Raw genomic sequence first — 27,637 nt, forward strand, 5'->3', positions numbered from 1 at the left:
GTCTATGAAAAGAATCGATCAAATCAGTCGTTGGGGGTGTGTGGTTCTGAATATGGCAATGAGTGTGCAAAATGTTACACAATTGCAGTCTCCCTATTTGCAAACGCCCGATGATCGGAGGCGAATGCTGCTTCGACTCGTTTCGTCTACTAACGACTATCTGATGACAGTGTTGGGGAAACAGCAATGCTACATCGAAATGTTTCATCTAGAAACGATTGTCTGATGACTGTGTTGGGGAAGCATCATATGCATGTAATTAATTGGTGGATTTGTGAGCTGTTTCGACGCTTTTGGACAATGCTTGTCATTCACCACTTTTCAATAGTTTCTTGTTAAAAATCAACAGTTGAAAGCAATGTCATTGATGCGTAGAAATATTTCTGATCGATTGGTGATAAAATTATTGAAATTGGTCCAGGGACAGCTGAGTTATTAACGTTCAAAATCTTTCACAAATTCATTACATGTTCCACTTTCGGTTTTCACAAAGTGTACCTCCATATAGAAATTACAGACGTAGTCCTACGTCAAAAAACGGAGAAGTCCGAACGGATCTATTTTTGCTTTAAGCACGTGGCCCTAATAAAAAATAACCATAAACGAACGATAACCCAAATCATTGAACTATTCCACAAATGGTTTGGATGATACCCAGAACACGTCGTAAAGCAAATTAACCATACAATTTTTATTAGGGGGGGTTCTGACCACATACAAAATATTTAATTTAAAAATAGCTGCTGGTTCCGGTTTGATTTTCAAGAAAACCTAGCACTGAGCAAATCTTGACGGTGTTGATGAGATAGCATTTCATTTCGATATTTACCAACAAGAAAAAGGCATGAAGCTCTGTCCGCTCGTTTCTTTCTCAATAAATAATTGCTATGGCTCGTCAAGTTTTTCTCGCACAAAAAGTTGCACAGCCTCACGTGCCCGCAAAAGCAAATCTGATTTGTATTCATGGGCATCACCGATCGTGACGTCTAGTTCTTTGCTGATGCACGTCTAGTAATAACGCATTATTTGCTCATCGACAACCAGAGCATAATGATTTACAATTCCCAGATCTTAAATTCTCTAGGTACGCTGATAACCCAATAAAGGTGACAAAACGCTTTTATAAAAAAAAACAAGTACCACCAAATCGACCAATGAACTTTCCATTCATTTCTCATTACTTATACTTCAGCAGCTTCAGTTGGTTTGTTCGTTTTGTCATCCTTGCTGTTATCCCTACGTATACACTGCACACAATAAAACCCATTCTCAGTGCACAGCAAAAACGCCACAACAAACCATATTCCTAAGCAATTCAACCTCAACTCAAACCTCGTTTGCCCCGAAGGGTGTCTAGTTATCACCATCTGCTATCTGGCCGTTTTCATCTCGTTCACTTCGTCGAGCCATCATCAGTAGACAATGAGTAGGTAACTCAGCACTCAGCATCCCGATGGGAACCGAACCGAGCCCGAGCGATGAGTGACCATCCGACCGCGTGCCATGTGCCAGCTCGGGATGAACTCGACATTCACGGGCACTGGCGTGCACAGACGTCAGCCAAGGAATGTCCCCGTGGCCGTCGATGAAACTGCGCACGCCTGTGGAATTATGTAATCCAGTCTGGGAAATACATACCGACGACGACAACGACGCGACATTGTATCCTTGCATCCGCCTGAAAGTAGGCAATCGTTTGGCCAGCTGTTCACCAGTCTGTTTCGACGTGCCGGTTCAATCGGACGCGCAAGCTCCCCATCCAAACGGTGTCCTTTCTCGAGCTTTAGGAGCTTTTTCCACACTTGAACTTCAGTGCACCAGCCAGCTATGGAGGCAGTTTTCTAGGTGCCAGTTACTCTGTGTAGCTATTTTCCTACAGTTTTCCGCTCATTTGAATCCCGGAAGAGAAGCGGAAGTGTCAAGTGATTGCGCGCGCGGATGGAAATTGATATTGCAAACGACGACGACCGGAGTTCAGCACCCAGCTGGCAGGAGTGAAAGTTTGTAATTCCCGTGGGGAGAAAAACGATTCCCGCACAGATAGCTCGGAAGAGTCTGGAGGATTTCGTTATCGCTTTTTTTTATGATCTATTCATTCGTCTTCGCGGGGCGAGAGCTTGTATCGTGAAAATTTTATCAATCAACGGCCCTATTGTTTTGGAAGGTTTGAATCGTATAACCAAGTGAGAAAAGAACGGGGCAAGAGTGTTAGCATCGTGAAATTTCCTCTATTACTTTCCAATCAATTGCTTTGTGGTGTCGTCCGACGTCAGGTTCGGGGAGATTTATTCCGTGACAGAAGCAATCATCACACCTCTGTGCTCTGTGGTGAACAAAAAAAAACTGGAAAACCGAGATTCCATAGCAACCTGCGTGAGAAAAAGTAATTTGCCCCTGTGGTGAGCCGGGAAAGCTGCCGATTCCCAGGGCTGCGAATTGATTAATTCGCGTGAAACCCAGCCGTGCGACGAAATAGCAGAGGTGGTTTAACGTTGTTTCGGCGAGACAGTATTTCAGCATCGTCAGCGGTAGCAGCATGTTTTGGATTCTGAGACGAACCGGGGCGGTCAACTTTTTCAACTCGATCAATAACAACTACGCCGTCAAGGGAGGATCCAGTTCCAGCAGCAATGCAGGTGAGTTTGATCGAAAGTTTTGGGAGTTGCTTTGTGCCCTTTTGCTTATTTTTGATGTCGAACGAAGGTTATTGATCTAAGTGTCATCCTTTTAAATTGAAAAAGTTGGTTCCTAGAGAGGAGCGCTGAAGTTTTTGCCCCTAGGGGAAAAATTGGCAATCTAGCTAAATGAGAAACCACCAATCTAGCTAGTGGTGCAATGAAACTTTGCTTTTAAGGTGGCAGAACATTTTTTAATAAAATCAATAGTAGTGTTTTTTTTCATAAACAGGATTTCGGTTCTAAAGGAAAAAAAAGCTACTTAAAATAGTAACATTTGCGTGTCTAACGTCAAAATTAACTTAGATTTCAAAATTCAATTAGCTCTAAAAACATCTCTTCTCAATCTTTTGCTACAAAACAAGTTGCGTTTTGTCGGGAATCTATCCTAGTTTTTTAATCTTTCAGGAAAAGTGAAGATCAATACATGATTCCGCAGTTATTTTGGTCTCCGTTGGGGTCACTCTGGGACGGCATTCGGCATTACTGTTTTACAATAATTATACACACGGCGATCATAATATTTTATAAATGGACCTATGGCAGTTATATCGATGGTCCATGATCACATTGGGCATCCCGAAGAAGTTCCGGTGCCCCCGGGGAAGTAGACAATTCTCAACAAGAATCAAAAACCCGTCGTGTGACATATCAAACTTCATGATTTTACAAAACTAAGCCGGTAATGGTCTTATTGACAGCCCACGGTTTCACTAGTCCTCCCGGTCATGTTCCGGTGCCCCCAGAAATGTTTCGGTGCATTCGGAGAAGATGCAAATTCTTGATAAGAACCAAAACCCGTTGTGCGGCATTTCAAAATTTATGATTTTTCAAAACTCGGCCGGTAATCGCTTTATTGAGATACCACGGTCACACTGGTCGTACCGGAAATGGTCCGGTGCCCTCGGGGAAGTGGTCTGAGAATTAAAAATAGTCGTGCGGCACATTAAACTTCATGATTTTACAAAACTTTACTGGTTGAAAATCCACGTTCACATTAGCCCTCCCGGGCATGTTATGGTGCCCCGGAAATGTACCGGTGCTCCCGGAGATATTCCTGTTTCCCCGGGGAAGTGGTGAATTCTGAACAAGAACCAAAACTCGTTGTGTTGTGTTGTTTTTCAAAACTAAACCGGTAATGACCTTATTGCGACATATCAAACTTCATGATTTTATAAAACTCGGCCGGTAATGGCTTTATTGATAGTCCACGATTACACTAGCACTCCCGGGCATGTTTCGGTTCCACCGGAGAAGCGACCAATTCTAGATAGAGCTGGAATTAGGGCGTAACAGCCTTTGTAAACAATGAATTCTCTCGTTGATTTCTCGGAATTCAAGGCACGCCTACACAAACCAACACATCCATCGGGTAGGAGAAGTCTTCCTCTGCTCGATGGTGATGTCGATTTGCCAGGGAGTGCCATGGCTTCCGAGAAATCATTGCTTACAAAAGCTGTTACGTCCTAATTCCAGCTCTATTTTCAACAAGAATCAAAATACGACGAGCAACATATCAAACTTCATGGTTTTTCAAAACCAGCCATTTAATGGCTTTATTGAGATAGCATGGTCACATTGGCCATCCCGGAAATGTTCCGGTTCTCTCGCGGTCAATTCTCAATAAGAATTAAAACTCGTCGTGTGACACATCAACCTGTATGATTTTGCTAAACACGGCCGGTAATGGCCTTATTGACACTTCACGCTTCCAATAGGGTTTCAGTGCCACCGGAGAAGCGGCCAAATTTCAACGAGAACCAAAACCTGTCGTGCGTCATATCAAGCTTAATGATTTTATAAAACTCGGCCGGTAATGGCTTTATTGACAGTCCACGGTCACACTAGCCCTCCCCGGCATGTTTCGCTGCCTCCGGGAATATTACGATGCCCCTCGAAGAAGTTATCAAATCTCGACTAGAACCAAAACCCGTCATGGGACATACCAAACTTCACGGTTCTTCAAATGAAGGTCTAAAACGCTGTCCAGACTGGAGAGTTATAACATGTTTTAACTGTTGGTATAACGGTGGTCAAATAATTGCAACACAGAAACCACCATCAAGATAGCGCTATAAAATGTTATAACTCTGTAGTCTGAACGTACTACCGGTAAACTTCGATATAACATACATTTTGATTTCACGAATGTATGTTATATCGAATTGTATCTTATATCGAAGCATGATTTTTAAATTAAGAAGCACATTTCATTTTGCATTATTTTGATAAATTTTAAGAAAATATAGACGGATTTCACGCCAACTCGTCTTCGGAGTTGGCAGCACCCTCTCAGAACCTTATGAAACTTTGTGGGTGTGGAGACTTAGCAATTTTAAGCAACTTTGAGTACTTTTTTTTTTCAAAATTTATCTCGCCTAACATTTGATAAGGGTCAAAGTTTTTTGTCGATTTTTTTTTCAAATCGATATAGCTTAAAAATGACAAGCCCTACAAAATAGTGATGTATGGCGAACTTTTAGCAAATAATCTGAAATTTTATAAAAAAAATTTAAATAAATTAAAAAATTGGTTTCTACACTCTAAAAAAATATATTTAAAAATTAAAAGTCATTTTCACAAAAATGGTACCCCTCAGATTTGCTTGATATTTTTTCTCATGAAAGGCAATATAATTACCTAACTTTTCTTCATACATCGCAAAGTGGGCGCTTTTAAAGAAAAAAAGTTGTTCGAACAACAACTTTTTCATGTTAATTTTTTTTAGCGTGTTTCACTCAAAGTCGAATAGTAATACGCGCTCAGCCTTATTAAAATCCGTTGAAACTTAATGAGCATAAAGATTTTGACCTTTTGATAATCTGGGCGTGCTTAAAACAAAAATCTAGCCTAACATTTGAAAGGGCCTAATACAGAGGATTTTCCTGCATTTCGTGATCTCTGCAGATTTTTGAACACGATAATTCATACTTCTCATACTTCTCGATGAAATTGGTGATAACTGTAAGGTTGAAGCTATACAATTGAATTGTTCCACATTATATGGACCTTGGATCTGATCCGCTGATGGGATTGATTCTAGCGATGGATCTGTATCTGTAAAATTAAAGAAAAGAAAAAAAAAATATTACCACACATTAATATATAACGCTGTTAAGGTGATAGTACCATGAACGGGGGTGGTTTTGATAATAGGGGTAACTTTGGTAATGCAGCTAAGCCAAAAATTTATGACTTAAGGCACATCGTACGCAATATTTTGGATAGGAAACCGATGTTCCCTTCCAAAATAATGAATACGAAGAGCATTAAGTCATAACTTTTTGGATTAGCTGCATTATCAAAGTTACCTCCATTATCAAAGACATCCCCGTTTACGGTACATCGAAGCCGCATCTGAATTTTCCCCATGTTTGTGGAGCACGAGCTGCATAAACCGCATATCGTACAGTCGTGAAAATTTGATAGATTGTTCACCGAGGTTGGCCTACCAATCGATCAAATTTGTACGATAAGCGGTTCATCCAGCTCGTGCTCTAAAAAAATGTTGAAAATGAAGTTGTATCTTCGATGTACAATCCTTAAACCACACAGTTGAAACAGTTAAAGTTATTATTATTTACCTAGTGTATCATCAAATTCCTGATGTTCTGATTGCTGATGACTTGTTGATGGTTGCGGCTCTTCAAACTTCCGAGCATGGCTTGATTCTTTTCCATCCGATCGCCTCTTTTTCGGGAGAGGTGTCCTATTGTGCACTAAAATTCCACGACACGATTCACAAATACGCATTGTTACATCCAATTGATGATCAAAGCCCCATGAATGTATTTTCTCTATGAGACTTGATGATAAATTACGTAAATTATTGCGGCTGCAATTGGGATTGTTTATGTTGGCACTACATTGCACCCTTTTAATAATCAATTCAGCAGATTTTTCCATTGTTGTATATATAAACACTTTTTCGTTTCAACAACTATGCAGCACTACACTTTCAACAACTATGCACTACAGCAACTATGAGCATTGTTGTGATATCACCAAACTTAAATATTAGATTATGTCGGTAGAAACAGACTGCGGTGCTTTAAGTTTAAACCTTATATCTCTCATGTGACTACCTGCGTTGTTATATAACTGCTATATAGCAGGTAACTTAACGATTATTTTAGGCATGCCTTAAATAATCGTTAAGTTACCTGCGCTATTATATGTATTCACTTGAGAGATGAGGTATAAACATATATGCATATTGCTTACTAATGGACACACCTAATACATAAAAATAAATGAATGATTATTTTTCTAATTAAATTAATCACAAATACATGAATTGAAATCTTTTCATGAATAAAACATACTAAGTGATTTTTACTTAGTTTACCTGTTGATTTGGAACAATTTGAGGGTGGTTTTATAGAAGTTGGATAGAGTGTATGCATATATTATAATACAATCCATCACAGGAAAGTGCAAACCATGCTGAGATGGCTGTTCCTCATTAGAACGTTTTGTTCTGAACTCTTATTGGACGATTTGCAGGTAACTTCTCTGTACCCTTTTCAAATGTTAGGCTAGATTTCACCCAGATTATCGAAAAGTATACCCATAAAGTTTAATCGAATTTTAATAAGGTTGTGCGCGTATTACTATTCGACTTTGAGTGAAACACGCTAAAAAAAAATTAACATGAAAAAGTTGTTGTTCGAACAACTTTTTTTCCTTAAAAGCGCCCACTTTGCGATGTATGAAGAAAAGTTAGGTAATTATATTGCCTTTCATGAGAAAAAATATCAAGCAAATCTGAGGGGTACCATTTTTGGGAAAATGACTTTTAATTTTTAAATATATTTTTTTAGAGTGTAAAAACCGATTTTTTATTTTATTTAAATTTTTTTATAAAATCTCAGATTATTTGCTAAAAGTTCGCCATACATCACTTTTTTGTAGGGCTTGTCATTTTTAAGCTATATCGATTTGAAAAAAAAATCGACAAAAAACTTTGACCCTTATCAAATGTTAGGCGAGATAAATTTTGAAAAAAATAAGTACGCAAAGTTGCTTAAAATTGCTAAGTCTCCACACCCACAAAGTTCCATAAGGTTCTGAGAGGGTGCTGCCAACCACTGGATGAGTTGGCGTGAAATCCGTCTATAGCATATTTTGATAATATTGTTCACCTAGAAGTGCAAAACAGGCTTTTTTTTTTAAATCATATTTATCTTGCACAAAAGGACGTCGGAGATAAGCTGCAGTACAGTCTAATGTAGGAACAACAGCTTCGTTTTTTCAGTTCACAATACAATTATTACTAATAATGCGTGATATAATTAATGAATCGGTTATTTCCGTTGATAGCAACGCGAAATTGAGATATTAATGAAATATTATGTAAGCGGTGATTAGGGGTAAAGTGAAAAAATAAAATAAAATCAAAAGAGGCTTCTTTAGCAATTGTTGGAGGAGTAAGGAGAATTTTTTTCAAACATAACTATGAATCATACAAGATGCACACATTTTTCTTAGATGTAAATATATTCTTAGATGGAATTTACTAGTGGAAAAAGCGTTTTAAATAACAAATGCATGGTCCTATTCAAATTTATTGATTAAGGTTATTGATAATAATCTAAGATTAGCATTCTATTTTCCTTCGAAAATATATATTTAGTAACATTCAATTTGTTGAAAATTCAATGGAATTTATCATATCGTGTAGTTTTTCGAGTTAAAAAAAATCAGTTCAGGAAATTAAATAAAAAACCATTAATGTTAACATAACAAGCAATGCATCAAACAAGATATTCACTCTTGAGATTTCTCAAGTCTTTCTAGTTACTATGTCTTCTTTCATTTTACGCAAAGAAAACTGGGTGTTAAGCGAGCAACCTTGCTCTTCCGCATACCTAAGCAGAACGTCAGCTCCATTCAAAGCAGCTTCATCAGAAACGTTAACATTTTCATCTTCAGGATCAACCGATGTAGAAAAATGATGGCTATCCTCATGATCTTGGTTCGTAGTTTAAGAGAAGTCATCAACTGATGGGTTGAGTATTTTCTCAATGATTTCATCGTGCTTCAGGATCTCGAACTCTGCGTTTTTCTCGTCAATTGTTTCCAGCTGGTTAATATTATTCATTATGTTCATCAGCCTTTCTTGCAATACGGACAATGGCAAGTCGTCCTCATCATCACCCGGTGTCTCCGTATACAATATTTTCCAGGACTTCTTAATGGCAGATTCCGGAACAGCTTCCCATGTTTGGGCCATCTTTGATGTTGATGCGTTTGACGTTATCGTGAAAATCATCACCTCTTCCAAGAATCTCGTTTGTCTTGATCTTCTTGTAACGAGCCTTCACCATCTGAATAACATGCTGATCCATCCCTTTGTACTATAATGAGCAGAACAGTTATCCAATACGAGAACAGCTTTCACAGGATGGCCTAGTCCTTTTAAAAAACCAGTAACTAGCGGGACGAATTGCTCTAAAAACCAATTTTTGAACAACTCCCTCGTCATCCACGCATTTTTGGATGCTCTGTAGTAGACAGGAAGATCCTTTAGGTTCTTCAGTGGTCGAAGATTTTTGTATTTTCCAATTAACATGAGTGGAAGCTTCAAAGAACCGTCCATATTTGAACAGTGCATAAAAGTTATGCGCTCCTTATTGACTTTTCTACCAGGAGCACTGGCAGAATTCCGGTTGACGTATGTTGTCGATGAGATTGCTTTGAAATATAAGCCACTTTCATCAGCGTTGCAAATTTGATATGGTTGCAAGTTACGACAACGCATTTCTTGCGAGAAATCTACAACATATTGGTTGATAACCGCAAGGTTGCTGGACAGTTTTCCCCAGTTATCTTAATAAGGCGAATATCATGCCTTTTGATAAAATTGTTAACATACCCACAGCTACCATATTCAGCTTCACCAATCATCTGTGAATAGAACTTCTGAGCCTGTACTTGAAGCATTTCGTGGCTTCGTTTAGCTGCCGTTTTTGCAGGAACCAAACGTATAACGCCTCGTCTACCGCTAGATATCGAGGCTTCTTGAAACGCTTTCGATTAGCTGTGAACCGGTTCTTCTTTCCTTTATTTAACGTCGGTCTCTGTTCCGCAATCTAGTGCCAATCTCCGACGGACATCGACTGCCATCCATTGACGGCAATCGAATGTGCAGGAAGGCAGCTTCCCCACCTGCGTAGGATATTGCACCCATTCAAACACACATGGACCGGGACCAACGGCTTTACTTCCCTTCCGAAGGAAGACGTGACCAGAGATTTTTATGCCTCAGAAAAATCCCACCGACCTCGGCTGGGATTGAACCCAGACCCATTGGGGCGAGAAAGCAGTCACGCTTACCACTACACCACCGGCGCCGGCTCCTGTGAACCGGTTGACACATGAGAATTTGTTTAGAGTTTGACATGAATGCACTTACCAATATTTCCTTGAACTTCCGCAATATTCGACATTATTTTCTTCTTCGCACGAATGATGCCACTAACTGTCGCTCGCGATTTTATGTTGTATTTATGCATTATTGATGTTATGGATATCCCTTGTTCTGCATCCTGAATTATTTTTTCTTTGTCGGTTAAAACAACAACGGAACGTTTCCTTGTTTTCTTACAAGTTAATTCTTTGGGGATTTTCGGAGCCATTTTTGTGAATTTGTTTCGATCTGATTTAAACTTTGAATGAATGTGTCTAAGCCACTGGTCCTATATCAATAACTAAGAGGAAGAGGAGACAATTGCCTTCTTACTCTTTATTTCTATCTCTATCTCTATCTCTATCTTACGCACTTCAAATCGACCAATCACGAGCTGGTTCGCGTTTGACAGAAAAGTGTTTCGTTTTCGCCTTCGTATTGTCTCCTCTTCTCTTACACTGTACCAAAACATCATGCTCTGTACGAATGAAACCTCAGACCATTCGAATCGAAACATCGAAATTGCTTTTTCGAATGATAGCTGCAACCGGACGACGATTGTTTTGTAATCAGATGATGCTCCTCTCGAATACAGAATGAACATTGATACGAGAAGCGAATTTACCTCAGTTGAAATACGTAATGCTCTCTGTAGAATGATTGTCATCCCAAATTGAAATACATTTTGTACTGATTCAGCCCCATAACGCAAATCCTCCAAAAAGATGCTGTAAAACGTACAATAGATAGAAATCTCCTTATACCTTTTGGCAAATTTCTATAGCTGATTATTCATAAAATGTATAAGTCAACTAATAAGCAGACGCCTTGCAAAAGGTTAATGAAGCTCATGTGTCAAATGAAATGTATGAGCGGTCACACATACCTTTTATGCATTCTTGTAGGACCTATGTGGTTTGTCTTATGGAATGTATAAGGCTGATGCTTTGGCAAAAATGTTTAAGTGAAACACATGAATAAAATAATTGATTTTCGTTTCGTGTAGGAACCGAAGATTGTCTATTTCGTGGTGGAGGAAGTTTCCTCTACCAACAAAAGATTTTTATATCCATGATGGAATGGCTGTTCCTGGCTATTCAATATGGAAATATATACAAGCGAACTATTAACCCAATTTTAAGCATTTGCAAGGCATCCTATTATTAAACTGATATCCGCTAAGCACTGTATGTTGTACAGCCAATTTTCAAATAATTATCATCCTTTATTTAGAGGGCAGTCATATGGATGCTCGTCAGCTGATGACGAATTCAACCATAAGGCAATCGTCCAAAATTCGAAAGCATATTGCTAAAGGGCTCGACCAATGCAATAATCATTCGAAGTATTGCGGATGTTTTCGTTTAGTCTAAAGGGTGTCCACGATGAAATTGCCACACACAAAATTGATTCGCAAAATTCGAGTTTTCATCCGATTGCCATCAAATTTTCAGGGATTGAGAAATAACTATTAAACTTCATTTTACCATTTTACTCGTATTTTATTTACAGTCCATACGCAAATGCCCGCACCTTGGCCATACCCCGGCCATAAGATTCTGCACAACCTGTGAATCAACCGTTTTTTGCATGTAAACCCATACTTTCTTCAGTTCCTCGACTGTCTTCACTACCTTAGGTCGTTTAAGAAGGTGCTGCTTCATAATCGCCCAGTACTTCTCGATGAGGCGGAGCTCCGGAGTGTTGGGAGGGTTGAACATTTTCTGCACGAAATTGACCTTATTGTCCGTATACCACTTCAGCACGTCCTTGGAGTAGTGGCATGAGGCCAAATCCGGCCAGAAGATTGTTAGGACGTTGTGGGCCTTCAGAAGAGGAAGCAGCCGCTTCTGGAGGCACTCTTTTATGTACACCTGTCCGTTCATCGTGTCCTGGGTCACGAAAGGTGCACTCCGCTTCCCGCACGTGCAGATGGCTTGCCAAACCAGGAATTTCTTTGCAAATTTGGACATCTGCTGAGTGCGGATATGCCCCGGAACGCTGAACTTATCCTTGGCCGTGAAAAACAGGTTGCCGGGGATCAGTTTGAAGTCGGCCTTCACATATGTTTCGTCGTCCATGATGCAGCATTCAACTTTCGTCAGCATGTTGAGGTACAACTTCCTGGCACGGGTTTTGGCGGACTTGTTCTGCTTCTCGTCGCGATTAGGGGCCTTTTGTACCTTGAACGTTCGAAACCCAGCCTTAGTTTTGGCCTTCTGGACAAAACTTCGGCTTAGGTGCAGCTTCTTAGCCACATCCCTAACGGAGGCGTTCGGATTTCGGTTGAAGGCCCCAACTACGCGGTTGTGATTTTTGGTGTTGTACGGAATACTTTTTCCTTCACTTCTGGGCTTCCGATCGGTGGTCAACCGTTCCTCGAACCGCTTAATCACTCGCGACACCGTGGAATTCGCGATTCCCAACGTTTTAGCGATGGAACTATGCGAGAGATCCTTGTTCTCGTGATGAATGCGCAAGATTTTATCACGCACGAGCTGTTCTTTCGACTCCATTTCCGCGAGTTTTGATCACAGGACTTTAAAACTTGCAGGATGTAAATAATGCACTATGAACTAAATCCACCCAAATTTTCATTAAATTCTACCCAACGGTTAAAAAGTTAGAGCAATTTCATAGTGTGGCAATTTCATCGTGGACACCCTTTAAATCAATAACAGTGTTTGACAGAAGCTTTCATACAAGGTGTATATAAAACTTAGTAGAGGTGGGAATATTGTACGCTGATCTGACTATATTTTAAAATCAGTGTCAACTTCAACTGCTAATTTCTCGTGAGTAAAAGCTCATACACATATTATTTAAATGAACAGATTCTTCTTTCCTTTATTTAACGTCGGTCTCTGTTCCGCAATCTAGTGCCAATCACCGACGGACATCGATTGCCATCCAATGACGGCAATCGAATGTGCAAGGAAGGCAGCTTCCACACCTGCGTAGGATATCGCACCCATTCAACACACATGGGCCGGGACCAACGGCTTTACTTCCCTTCCGAAGGAAGACGTGACCAGAGATTTTTATGCCTCAGAAAAATCCCACCGACCTCGGCTGGGATTGAACCCAGACCCATTGGGGTGTTAGAAAGCAGTCACGCTTACCACTACACCACCGGCGCCGGCTAAAAATGAACAGATAATGTGTTTGATTTAAAAACTCAATTGAGGGACATCAAAACACGAAAACTCTTGCTTTCCTATATGCTCCCACCTTTCCTATGTCACCATGAGAAATGTAGTCATGACATTACTTCATAGGATGGATGTACCGTATGCTCGGTAATGGCGGTCTTCGTGTATAAGAAAAGCGTTCTTTGCAATGTTTGACAGCTGCTGGTTAAAAAGCTTTTCTCCCCTCTTCGCCTCTCAGTGGAAGAGATGGAAAAGGACCACATTTCACTAGGGGGCTGTCCATAAACTACGTAGACAGTTTAGGGGGGGGGGAGGTTGACAATTATCCACGGCCCATACAAATTTTAAATTTTTTGTATGGACAATTGTCTACGCTGGGGGAGGGGGGGGTCAAGAATCCCAAAAAACTGTCTACGTAGTTTATGAACAGGCCCTAGCGTATTCAGAGATGCCAGATTTACAGACATGTCTGTGAATTCACAGACTTTTTTTTTCGTTACAGACATTTACAAGCTTTTTAGTTTATTTTACAGATATTTACAGACTTTGGTAATAAAGGAAAAATTTTAAAATTTTGTTATCTTTTTATTAATAACTTTTAACGTATACAGCGTAAATGGATGCATTCCTAACTCCTATTAGGTTCAATTCGTTAAAAGCAGGTCGTTTTTGCTCGAACATGACTTTTACTGATATTAAAAATTTCGTATCTTTTTCAACCACCCCCCGTCACACGCAAAACTGCTGCTAATTTTATACATTTCTGCATAGGACGGGACTAGTTTATGTTGATCCCCATCAAGCGAACCGTCTTTGATTGGAACTATAGCATGGATGCTTCCTGTGGATTAATTTGGACTAGCTTGGTAAGATCGTATCTTAATTAATCTATTTGAACTAAATTTACATGATTCTTTTAAATTTGACAAATTCTTAATTGAGTTGAAATCATCATTGAACGCCAAATGGATTGTCTGCACATTTTTGAGCATGTGGTGGAACATTACTGTAAATCATATATGTTAAAACATTATATTATATAATTTGGCAGCCTAAGGGAATCAAAGGATTTGTTGACTGGGCGAGGGTTCGTGGATTTGCCAGTCCCTTGTCCAAGGTTGCAAATACTCATTTCAGCTAAAACAATGTTTTTTTTTAATTATGAGATAATTTGATGCTATGATCATATTTTGAATTGGTAGCATACAAGAAGAGGTTGCAAAGAATGTGTTTGACATATTAAACCTGTTTATTTCACTTCATGAGAGTCACAATCAGCGATTTTTCACACACTCACTCACTCGCTCACTCACTCACTCAGCGATCAGCAAATCACTGATTGTGACTCATAGAAAGCAAAATTTACAGGTTTTATGTTTCAAACGCATAGTTTGTAACCTCTTCTTGTAAGTTACAAGTAAAACATGTCATCATACCATCTTTTGGTTTGATTATTCCGAAAAACATTATTTTAGCTGAAATGAGTATTTGCAACCTTGCCCTTGTCACGTAATTACAGATGGCCATCTGGTCGTTTTGTCTTCCAAAGGTCTTCAATGAAGCTGATTCACCCTGCTGCAACAAACCATCAGGCAGAACTTTACAACCGGTAAAGTATATGCAGACATTGGTAATCCTTGCACTGATGGTGGGTTCCATTCACATCACATCACATAAATATTTAAAATTAAAATTGCAAAACCGACTTTACTAAAATTGACTAAAAGTAAATTGGTACGCATAAAAAGACGTGTTGTTCGTGATTCAATGTGTTTAAAAAGTCCAGTAATGGTTGGATAACAAAACTTTTATTAAAATTTCAAAGTTAAAGCATTAGCTGGTCACATTTCTCCAGTTCGACAGAAATCTCGAACATTGCTGGAATCAGCGCATTTCTTCCATTTTGCCCGCATTTGCTGGATTGACTGCCCCGTCGCTTCGTCGCAGTCGCTGCTTTGAATTGCCCAGTATTTTTCGATTGGCCGGGCAAATCGGCGGATTCATGAGCTTGGGGACAAAATCGATCTTGTTGGCAGCATGCCACTCCAGAACCACCTTGGAGTAGTGGCAGCTGGCCAAATCGGGCCAAAAGATGACTTTGCCCCTATGCTTGCGGATGAACGGCTATACACCCTTTTTTCAGGCATCCTTCGATGTAAACTTGGGATGTCATCGTCGAGGATGTGACGAATGGTTACGTTCTCAGGCCACAACTGCAAATCGCTTGCCAAATCATGGCCTTCTTCGCGAACTTGTCGGCAAACATGAACTTGAATCTTCCCGGCACATCTCCACGTCCAGTGGCGATGTAAAACTTTTGACCGGGAAGCTACTTAAAATCGAGTTTGACGTATGTTTCATCATCGATCAAAGTGCAACTCTTGTGTTTCGTCAAAACACGGTCGTACAAGAGCCTTGCACGCTTTTTGGCGACGGAATTCTGCTTCATGTGCCGGTTCGGATGGTTACTGGCTTTGTACGACTTGTCCCAGACAACCAGAATGCACGTTTATTCAAAGTTGTTTTCGTGATATACAAACATATATACAAACAAACAAGTCGTATAGAATGCAAATAAATGGCTTATACGTATCAAAGTGGAGGCCATATACGTGCATATTTTCGTTTAATTTTAAACGAGTTGATTTAACATCATATGCGATTTGATCTGTAATAAAAAATCCATTTTGAAAAGTCTTACGATGTAATCCGATTAAATTTGTGATACAGTACGACGGAAAAATGAGTCATCTCATATAAGTCGGAAATTTGCATTCTATACGATTTAACTTAAACATAATGCAAGGTATGCCATTCTAATATGCGATTTTGACTTAAACTGTAGCAATTTACGATACTGTCTGTACATTGTTATACGACTTCTGATTGTCTGGGGTATCCTTTCCTGGCAAGGATGTTCCGCACCGTTTGAAAGTTGGCGTTGTACCTTCTGGCTGCATCTCGGATCGAAATACCGGCGTTGGCTTTAACGCACCTCAACACCTTACTGCGCAGCTGACGATCCCTGAATCCAGGTTTTTTGTAGGTCTGCTGATTCCTTTCCACACTCAGGGTTTCCTTTTAGGTTTTGAGAACTCGACAAACTGTTGTTTTCGGCATCTTCAGCACTTTAGCTAGTTTGGAACCGGACCACTCCAAATTTTCCAGGTGTTTGTGCATAATATTTTTTTCTTCTTTCGAGTTCCATTTGACATTATTTCTGAACGCAATCGACTATTTTGATCAAACTTGCACCATTTGTTCTCTACAGAAGTGTCAATAAACCACTGTCAAAGATTTCCGATTCGCAACACTAGAGGCGTGCTAGTCGCGCGCGAGGGCCGTGCCAATTTACTTTTAGTCAGTCTTTAACATGAATTAAATTGAATACAGTATTTCAATCTGAAATGGCTAAGCTAGGCCATTTCTAAAATAATTTAAATTATATTGGCCATTTACAAAATGAAAGCCTTTAAAGAATACCCTCTAATTCTTTTGGACCAACACATGAGAATTGAGGTTCAATTTGACTTATAAATATTTTAATATGAAGTGGCAAAGCTGTGTGATTTCTAAAATAAATTAAATAAGAATACATGTTGTTACTTCGGTGCCTTCGGTGGGAGCAGAGGTCTCTATTATGGCAATGCCCCAGGTCCCTGCTCTAGAGCCACGGGGACCAACAGGGTGGGCTTTTCACCAGCCTCTTTTGTTGGCTTACACGCTAACTTCAGCTTACTCACCGGGTGAGTCGATCGTTCACCGTACGTCCGATGTATCGAGTTGTCAAAAACTGAGTAAACGAGAAATGTCAAACTGAGTAAAAGCCACTAAGTCAGCAAAATCCTGGACTTAGAAAAAATGTCAAACATGTTGGAGGAAACTTCATAGGAAAAGTTACACAAAACCGGCTGAAATGCCTTCAGGTAAGAAGGAATTGCTTAGGGAAACGGTGTTGAAGCATTTTCTGTTCCAGTAGAATGAATCCGGAGCAGGAAATTTCAAATTTCCTTAAATAAAAATCAAAACAAAAACACTCACGCAACTGAAAATATCGCTGAGTGGATTTGACTCAGTCTACGTGAGAACGTCGTCTACTCAAAATTGAGTCAACATAAGGCTACTCAATTTTGAGTAGCCCTACTTGCCGCTGAGATGAGTACATTCGACTCAATTTTGAGCTGACCAGAATAAGCGTGTAGCTCACGACTAGCATTGGGCGATCTTAAGGCAATAATCGATCTCATTGAATCGTTTCATTTTTTTTTTGAAAATAATCGATTCATTGATTTAATCAATCACTTTGAATCGATCTTTTTGAATCGATCTTTTTGAATCGATCTTTTGAATCGATTAATTTTTCAAAATGGCACGAAAATGTTCCAAATATAACAGACCATAGGAAAGTTTGTGCAAATTAAGCCAAGTTCAGTCTAGAGTTGATATTACATTACCTAAGCTATCTTGTTATGACCGAGGTTATGACATTTCACCTATAATAGTCATTTAGTGTAATGATTGATACCATTTAGGAATAAAGTGTGCAGGGAATGTTGTGAGTCTAACATCACTGCTGGTCAGTTAAATAGGTGTAGGAAAAATAAATGCGAAATTTTAGGTTATGATCATTTTATTCGACTTTGAAGTTAAGCATTAGATAGTGTAATAAAAATTAAGTAATTGTACGATAAAACTCAACGTTAAAACATTAAATTAGAATCATATATAAAATATGCCTTGTCAGTGAAATAGGTGTGTTGCATAAAACTATAGTATAGAAATCTTGAAAATAATCGCTTAAGTTTTATTAGGCTAATAACGCGTAGTAACCGTTGTGCCCTCCATTGTTAAGTAGAACCTTGTTCAATCTTCTTGGCATTGACTCAACCAAGCACTGGAAAGTTTCCTTTGGTATAGCATACCACTCTTTTTGAAATGTGGTCCATAGTTGATCCTTATTTGAAAATGCTTGACCAGATAACTTTCTTTTAAGCTCGTTCCATAAATGTTCGATGCGGTTGATGTCAGGAGATTGGCTAGGCCATGAAATAACCGACACTTTGTTTGAACGAATCCATTCCTTCACATACTTAGAAGTGTGTTTCGGATCGTTGTCTTACTGAAAACGCCATATAAGAGGCATGTTCATTTCTGTATAAGGGAGCATAAGGTATAAAATGTCCTCCATGATTTCTTTGTATTCAAATCTGGTCATGATGGAATTAATAAAGAACATGGGACCATGTCATTTAACTGTTGTGGTTACTTGTATGCACCCTATTTCAGTCACAATCAAGTTGCAGCAACCTATTTTGATGGATGTGTGTTGCTTGGGTACTCCATACCAAAAAAACAACCCCAAACCATGATGCTACCCCCTCCATGCTTTACGGTCTTTACCGTGTACCGCGGATCGAACTCTTTACCGGATGGTCTAAGTGAGAATATAGTAAATTACTATTTTGATTTCATTTTACATGTGGATGTTTTTGCTCAGGATTCTTGATTAGGTAAGTGATTTCCGAAATGATTTGAAATTTGGGCGTAATTGCATTTGTAAACAAACACGTAATTCCGGAGAACTTTGAGATTAGGGCGTAATTGCTTTTGTAAACAAACACGTAATTTGCCGATTTCTCGCCTATTAAAGCTCAATTAAAAAAACTAATAACACAAACAGGTAGAGGAATAGTTCTTCTACCATTTGGTATAGTTTGTTTGCAAGATTGTTCTTTTATTCGCGAGAAATCGGCGATTAACGTGTTTGTTTACAAAAGCAATTACGCCCAAATCTCAAAGTTCTCCGGAATTGGCTGATTTCTCGCGAACGAAAGCTCAATCTCGTAAACAAACTATACTGAATGATAGGCGAATCATTCGTCTACCTGCTAGTGTTATTAGTTTTCTAAATTGAAGTTTTACTAGCAATAAATAGATGATCGACGTTTTTGTTAAGAAATGCAATTACGCCCAAATCTCAAATCACTCCGGATTTAACAGGGTATAATATTCGTTTTATTGGTATTAAATAAACGATTTAAAAAAACAAATGATTAACATATGAAACAAAACGATTAGATGGTCAGAGTGTAAAAGCAGGTAAGTACGGAAGTACTTAATTCAGATAACCCAAAACTCATCCGAGAGGGATCCCAAGAAAGCTAATTGAGCCATGCGTTTTGCATTGGGACCTCATAGCCTAGTCAGTAAAGGCACGGTATTACCAAGCCGGAGGCAGCGGGTTCGATTCCCGGTCCGGTCGAGGGAATCTTTCGGGTTGGAAATTTTCTCGACTTCCCTGGGCATAGAGTATCATTGTGCTTGCCACCAGAGGTTGAAACAGTTGACGTTTTTTACTACACTCGCTTCGTTGTCGTGCGCGACAGTCTGTTTGTATTCGAACACTCATGCTCTACCGTCGTCTTTCTCTCACACAACTAGCGGTAGAACAGCATTCGAGCTAAAAGAAAATTATCAAAATAGCTATCATATGACATGTGTGATTTCGTTGTAATTCCTCAATTTGGTGTAAATCAAACCATTTCTGATCAGAAATATTATTACTATGACATCATTGCTTGCTATTTTCAGAATTCACACAAGCACACCATCAGCAGCTCTTATTATAAGAAAAACTAAAATACATACATTCGTGACGGTCTTCGGCGACAGTGTCGTATGACAGAGCATGTCATACGACATTTTAGTTTGGTACTGTACTATGATAGCTTGCTTTGCAAGTGTCGGAGGCAAAGGCAGTCAATTATCACAGAAAATGTGTCGACTACCGTGACCGCTTACAAGACTGCTTGCCACACAATAAACAAATTCATGCATTGGTATTGGCATCGAAAGCTCTCAATTAATAACTGTGGAAGTGCATTTAGAACACTAAGTTGAGAGCACGCAATAAGCTAATATGCGCTAAGCAATAAGCTTGAAATGCGAATAAGAAGAAGAAGAAGTTTTGCATTTAGCCGATATCGATTCTGTGTTGTTTCACCAGTTTTGAAGAATAGCCTCTCTGACGGAACACTTGTTACTATTCTTGATAAATAGTCTCGAGCAATGGGGTTTACATGGAGATATACACTACGGATTTTCTCCCATCATCGAAAAAGATCGACAGAACGTGGGAAAACAGGCTGATGCAAGAAATTGTGTAATTCTGCCGATATGCCCCCATGGCGATCCAGTTCTGATATAGCAGAGGACTGATGAACCTGATATATGTCATAAGAAGTGAATGTTTGTACATATGTAGATTAATAACTTTCTTTACCATCTCGTCATAAATATCCCACAGGCCTCCGGAGGTGCAATCATCGTATACTCTTTCGGTACTATAGATCTGCTCAGACACAATTTTAACTGCCCGAGCGTGAGCTGAAGACTCCAGGTACAGGTCAATATTAAATTGCAAATGCAAATGCACTGACATTTTTTTTTCTGTTGGATCAAAACAAAAATCGAATGAAAAGGATCGATCCAATCGATTTTTGTCGGATTTGAGTTCGATTAAAAAAATCGATTAATCGAACCAAAAGAATCGATCTTTTGTGTTTCGATCCAAGATCGCCCTTTGCTTCTAACAAATCTTCCCCACACGGTTAGAAAAAAAGTACCCAAATTAAGTTCTTTTCACTCATCTCGGCGCAATAGTGCAGGAACCCAAAAGTAGGTAAAGCGGTTCAAAGTAATTTTCATTTACTTGTGTGCAGTTCGTATGGAATTTTCCACTAGCTTTTTAACCAAAAGTAAGTTAGTTGTACCCAACAGCAGGTAAATATGATTATACTCAACGTTGGGTTCCCACAATTTACTACCCCTCTTGGGTGGTTTTAAATACTCCTTCATTTTTGACAACATTAGAAGGAGAAAAGAAGACAAAGTAGTCAAAATGAGGTAAAAGTTAACTGGCTGTTGGGTACTTTTTTCTTACCGTGCAGGTTGACTCTCGACAAAGGCTGATGAGGCTGATCAGGGCGCAAATAACACTCAACTCGGTCTTCTTTTAGGCACTTTTTTATTTAGGTTATTTATATGTTACTTACGAATAATAGGGTGTGTGTGTGTGTGTGTGTGTGTGTGTGGGTGTGTGAATGGCCGGCCGGCGGGCTGGATCGTGGATCACTGGGCGGATGACCCGACGGATGATCTGCTACTGGCTTCGTCGCCCAGGATACTAATGGTATGGAATGACCGCACCGAACCTCGTGCTGGTCACTGGGTATAACACGTTGACGTTTTCCAACTACCAAAATCGCCGTTTCGTGTCTCCCAACGCTCGCTTGGTTGACCGCTCCGACGGTCTAGAAAGCATTCGGTGGCTAGACCACCGACGAACCGACATGCCACTGGAGCATTTCGTTTGTCCACAATTCGATTTGTCAAATGAGCGATTCGGTTTGTCAAACGGAGGAACAGATCTGTCAAACGTGGCGAGACGCAAACCAAGTCAATATAAATTTTACGTGTTTTCGTGTCATTTCTCACGATATAACGCGATCAGATGAGTAGATGGCGATAGTGTCTAACGTATTTTAAATATGGTGTCTGGGGCAAGAATTTGAATGTAGCTTCTATGAACTGGCAGGTCGGTTCGTCGGTGGCTCGACGTTGAACAGCGGAGACTTAAACCGAAGACTTCATATCAAGTATGTATGTTGGCAATGGGTCCTTGGGTGTAAAACAATGGGAGGTCTTATTATAGGGAAACTTCTGGGCAGTTGGGTTAGATATGTTACCTGATTCTTTTGATTAAAGCGTTGCAGAGGTTTTTTACTGACGGACCAGAAGGGCTAGTCTAAAGGTTCCTCTGACCTCTGGTCTAGCCACGGAGGTCGTCTGGGGTGGGCTACATCCGCCTCTTTTTACTGGCTAGCTCGAGCTTAAGGCCTCTCGCTCTCAAGGTCGGCTTTTTTTCATGGGAATCGCTATTCAAAGGTCCAATCTTTCATTGATTAAACGACACTAGACACAAATTAACTTAACTCCTCTTATTTGCTAACTTGCACTTACAGTGGGTTTGGCGTGAATTTATTGGCCGGCCGGCTGCTGAGGGGACACGTGGTCGCGGGCGAGGGGGAGGGGGTCTGGGCACCGTCGTCTGGTTGGGTTCACCCAGGGAATTAGCGTGATTGATCGTGGTTCGGGCTACGGCCAGGGTTGCCGTCGAGCATAGCTCGCACAGGGAACCAGCGCGAGATGTCGTGATGAGCGTCGTCTACTTAACCTCAAAACTCGCGGACTGGCTTTGATGGCCGAGGTTTGGTAAACCGCTGATAACGCTGGGAGCTCTACACTGGAAGCCAGCGTAGATTGTCGTAGGCCTAATTGGCGAAATGACCCAAGACCGAAGTCTCAACTTGCCGATAAACTTCAGAATACACTCAGTACAGACTAACCCGTTCGCTCCGTAGGTGTAGGTTTGCTACTTTTATAGTTCTCGCACGATGGTCTTCTCACTTCCGTGTCTACTTTGGGAAAAAAAAACCACGATTCTCGTTGAAGACCCAGTAGCTTGCCGTTCTCCATTTTTCTCCTTTGTTGTTCCTCTCTTTCCATTAGTTATAGTTATATCCACCCACGACAATCCAATAACCATCCCCTGCAGCAATTTTAACGTGTTCTTGTGTGTACTAAATGTGTATTTGAACAAACTTTGTTCTTGCTTTTATTATACATAAATACAACATTTTAACTTGTAGAGTGTGCATACAGTTTTATGTTACTAGCTAGAAGTTTATATTAACTTTCATATTTAATTTTAGACACATACAAATAACAATTAGGCATATAACAATCAATCATTGAAGTTTAAATACGAATAAGTTATTATTAGGCAAGCAAGTTGGGATATTAGGTCGCAACGGTAACAGGTTTTTTTTTCCACTTAATTTAACTGAAAAGTCTCTTAGACTTGAATTATCACTTGTTTAAGCACTTTGACTTTTATCTGCGAATTATACTCCAAACCTCCTTCGAGAAGAGCTATAGTGGAAAAGAACTTGCCCATTCGATCTGATCCAGTAGTAACCTCGATTTTCTCCTATTTGACCATACTCCCTGTTTCCAACCGTCATACTTTCCATTTATTTCCCTCTTCTATGATCCGATCCTGTCTGTGGTGCCTGTATGGGAAGTGTACCTTATGTTTAACAAATTGTGTTCTGATAATTTTAATTTGACCGTATCTTTGGAGTGGTATTTTTAATCTGTTCTGCTATCTTTTACACATTTTCATTTGTTTTTAATACATTAAGGTTTATAACATAGAACATTAGATAAATAAACAATAACTTTCTGTACAACAGTTAAAAATATCGCTTAATATAATAAATAACTCAATAGCATATTGATAACAACAGTTGGCCTTGCTCGTTCATACTTAATAGCAGTATGGATTGCCGATACTTCAGCGCTGAGTTACCTACGCTTTTAGAAATGTCTCCATACGAATGAGTAAAAGTGGCAAACTCAAGATAGCAAGTACGTGGCAAGTAAGTAAGATACGTTTTCAGTGTATGTATGAAAAAGTCTTGGTTACATAATGTGGCCCCCAGTTCTTGATTGGCATCATTTATGTACTGATTCCCTCGAACACGAAACACGGTAGGCTCTGAGTCTGGAGTCGACTTTATTCGTTGTTCGATCAGAGAAGTCATAAATGTCTCACAGTGACCAGCACCAGAAGTAGACTTGGTCTTCCTTCTGTGATCGTAATCAGAAGTGAACGCGATAATACCACACGGGTATCATTAACCATGTACGTATGTTGCTAACAAAGATGACAAACAAAATTGATTGTGTTGCTTTGCTGTGACTGATAATCCTTTATTATTTGGTTCCCTTGTCGTTCAGAAGGTGCACCGACGTTGACCTGAAAGTCCTTTGAATTTAACCTGGCGCTTCTGTTGACTTATCGAAGGGTTCCTCAGGAGTGTGCAAAAGCTCACCAATTCGTGGTCATGACCACCACTCTTCAAATAGCAAATTTCGAAGGGTTAAGTAAATAGCTGTTCTCAAATCACCTCAACCGTATGGCGTTTGTTATTTTGATATTATTTTGTTCCCAACAAGGTCGTTGAAACCAACTCATTGACTGAGTAAAATATTTCCAAATATGAGTGACATTTACTTTGAGTAAATTTTTATCTTTTACAGTCTATGAGTGACCTAACTAAGTTTTTGCGAATCTGAATAATCGGAACCCAAATATGAATCGGCTTCAACGACCGTGTAGAGTAAACCGGGAAAACACTCACGCACCTCAGGTGTGATGTAATCGAGAGGAATGGGAAAAAGAAAGTTGTTATCCTTCCCCGTAATCCCGGAGTTGTTTGTTCGTAAGCTCAACACGTGTGAATGCCTAAGTGGGTGGTATTTGTTATTGTGTGTCGAAATCCTTGCCTACGTACAAGGCGACGATCAAACGAAGTAATTGGAAATCATCGAGAGTTTTCTCAATGAGTGAACCCTTCACTCACTTCCCAAGCTGGAAAATTCCGCACAGAAAGGATCCATTTGGGGAAAAATTTCATGGGATCATTCCAAGATAAAGCGGATGAAAAGCCTTTCGTTCCCAGTACTTTCCTTTCTATCGATGTGGGGCTTTAGCCAACAAAGAGGAATTTTCGGGAAATGCTTTCCATAAGGTCCCATTCCCGGATCCGGAATCCAAACGGATGGAATTCCAAATGTCAACCCTTTCATCCGCTGGTGGTGCAAAATCCAAAAATCCTTCGAATATTTATTTATTTTATAACGCAATAACATTTTTGCCCGTTTGTGGCAAAACCATCAAATCATGTCGGTCGGTGGTTACCTTCTCGCACAGTGATTTATATCTCCGGTCTGCGAAAGCTTTTGATGTGAAAAGAAACTTTTGGTGTTTACGACCTTCAGCTGTCGTTGCCGGAGGCAAGGAGGGGGCATTCAACGGAAGTGAGGTTGGGAATTTTGCCGATCCATTTTAATATCGTTTATGGGAAAATTGTTCCATGCATACACGGTGACGATACATGGTCAGTTGGTTTATAAACGAGAGCCAGACGATGTGGAGTGGCAGCTGTTTTTTTTGCCGATCTGAGTTATTTGGATGGGAACAGTTGAAAATCGTGCATCCAAGCACACTGAACGACATGGGTGTTGGAGAGGTTTTAGATTGAATATGTAGCGACGGAGTGCTCTCTTTCATGATTGAATGGCTTATTTCCGGAGAAAAAGAACTCGTTGAGGCACATTTATATCATTGTGCTGTTCCATTTGAAACAATGCACGGGTACTTGAGAGGGTGACGGTAATGGTGGCCATTCAACGTCAATCGATGATTGACAGTACATTTCCATAATTAGATCTGCTGGAAGGAAGTGATTTTCCTTCAATTGTAGCTGCACATATCGAAACAAGTAGTGTACATTTATGTTACATATGATGCACAATGAAGTGTCATGTATCATACAAGTTTACATTATAGACCAGGGTTATTGGGACTTACTTTTGAAGCATAGTATTCAAGAAACAATTTTAGCTGCAGACCAGCTTAGGCAAAAACTAGCTGCATAAGGCAATTCTCGCCTCCACAAGCTGGTCTGCAGCTAAATTGTTAGTTGGTTGGGTTTGCCGGGATCAGTTTAAAATGCCATGGCAGTTCATTGATCTTGTCCATTGTAGTGTCGAGTGACGTACCCACAAAGTCTACTGGACTGTAGAATTGACATTTGGTTGTTTTGGACACCTGCTGTATTGACCAAGTACTCCATATTTATCGGAAAAGTTTATTGAAATTTGTTTTAGATGATTATTTAATTTTAGCAAAACGTTTTCTGTGCTTATCCTGTAGGTCTTCTGGTACATACTTTTTGATCCCCTGAAGTACATCAACCAGCTGTTCAGTCGTTTCTTCATACCATCCAGCTTTTCACGCTCGCCAGAATTTCATCGAGGGGTGATTCATCTTTGACATTAGACGCTTACCATTTTTATACAGAGTCGATGTTATAATAAGAGGCTGTTTGTGATTTATTTTTCGTCGGAGTAAACGGCAACCAGATTTTTTGCGTTAGCATTGTATGACTTTCATTCAGAAGTGAAAAATTTAATGTCGATAACGATGCTTCTGGGAGACAAAAACAATTATAGAACCTGGAAAATGTTCAAACAAGTGCTTGGTACAACTGATAAATACCACAATGTATAGTTGAAGATGCTAATTTCAAATAACAGACTAAAGTGGTAATTTTTATACGATAGATGAGGAGATGAAAGTATATGGGGGAAACAGCCCTATGTTTGCGATACGTTAGCTGCGTTAGAAGCCTATTGTTGTGTATGGATACCTCCATACACAACAATAGGCTTCTAACGCTGCTAACGTACCGCAACAATAGGGCTGTTTCCCCTAGTTGATAGTTCCGTTAGAGTACGGCAGTGTGAAAATAGTATATAGAAAGTAGAAAGCGAGCAAGGACAACTTTAGGAAGGTACAAATCGGTTTGATCATCTCTCTTTACCAAACTCCCCTGTTGGAGAGGGATGGTGAGGGGTATTCCCCCCACCACCACTGGCCAGTTTGTATTCGTATTCGACACACCTGATCAGAAATCAAAAAAAATGTTTTGTTTTTGATCGAAACAAGACAAACAAAAGTGTTTTCTATAAGTTTTTACCATTATAATGAAGCATTTGCATCGTCCTATAACGTGGTAGCAGTAGCTCAGTTTGTTTACGTTTGCAACATTGGCTCTTTTGAACACTCACTGTCGAAAGGGGTGATTCCAGTTTTATGGCGCTCGAGCGTAAAAAGCTGGATACCAATAAGGCTTTGATGTCCTCTGCTGTTCGAAGAAGTCGTCTCCATTCTGGTCGATCCATGGCCACACGTTACCAACCTCGTAGGTTGCCTTCTATTTAGTCGAACCACCTTAGGGCCGCTTTCGACAACCATTTTCACCGGGTTGTCATCCGACATTCTTACAACGTGCTCAGCCCACCGTAGTTGCCCGAATTTTGAAGTGTGGACGATGGATGGTTCTTCCATCATCTGGTGCAATCCGCGGATCAGTCGCCTCCTCCACGTTTTATCCTCCATCTGCACTTTACCGTAGATGGTCCGCAATACCTTCCATTCGAAAACACCAGTTGATCCTCCACGAGCATAACGAATGCATTAAAAAAGGGTAGAGCGCTACTTCGTCGTAGTCGCCCATTTCCGTTCTATCGATCAGAAAAGATCAATAATATCAATGATTTCACCGTACATAAATCAATAATAGGTTTGTTCCGATGCGTTAGTTCATTAGCTACAACATAAATCCTGTTAGAGCACATTGTATAAATATTTACGCTCATTGTTCTCAAAACAAAAGAAGCGCTCCCTGCGAATCCCCTTTTTCTAC

At 39.9% G+C, this 27,637-nt stretch overlaps 1 protein-coding gene across 1 annotated transcript in view; it reads left to right on the forward strand.

The window, feature by feature from the left end:
* The first annotated feature begins 1,738 nt into the window (after positions 1-1,738).
* Positions 1,739-27,637, forward strand: part of LOC135707432 (transcription factor mef2A) — a 324,135-nt gene continuing 298,236 nt past the window's right edge. The window contains exon 1 of the mRNA XM_065229260.1: positions 1,739-2,636. Coding sequence (XP_065085332.1) covers positions 2,537-2,636 — 100 coding nt within the window. The 5' untranslated portion in view covers positions 1,739-2,536. The remainder of the gene's footprint in view (positions 2,637-27,637) is intronic.

The sequence above is a fragment of the Ochlerotatus camptorhynchus genome, unplaced genomic scaffold (genome assembly GCF_037179485.1).
Source record: "Ochlerotatus camptorhynchus isolate MF236.1 unplaced genomic scaffold, CSIRO-AGI_Acam_v1.1 ptg000312l, whole genome shotgun sequence".
In the NCBI taxonomy this organism is placed as follows: domain Eukaryota; kingdom Metazoa; phylum Arthropoda; class Insecta; order Diptera; family Culicidae; genus Ochlerotatus; species Ochlerotatus camptorhynchus.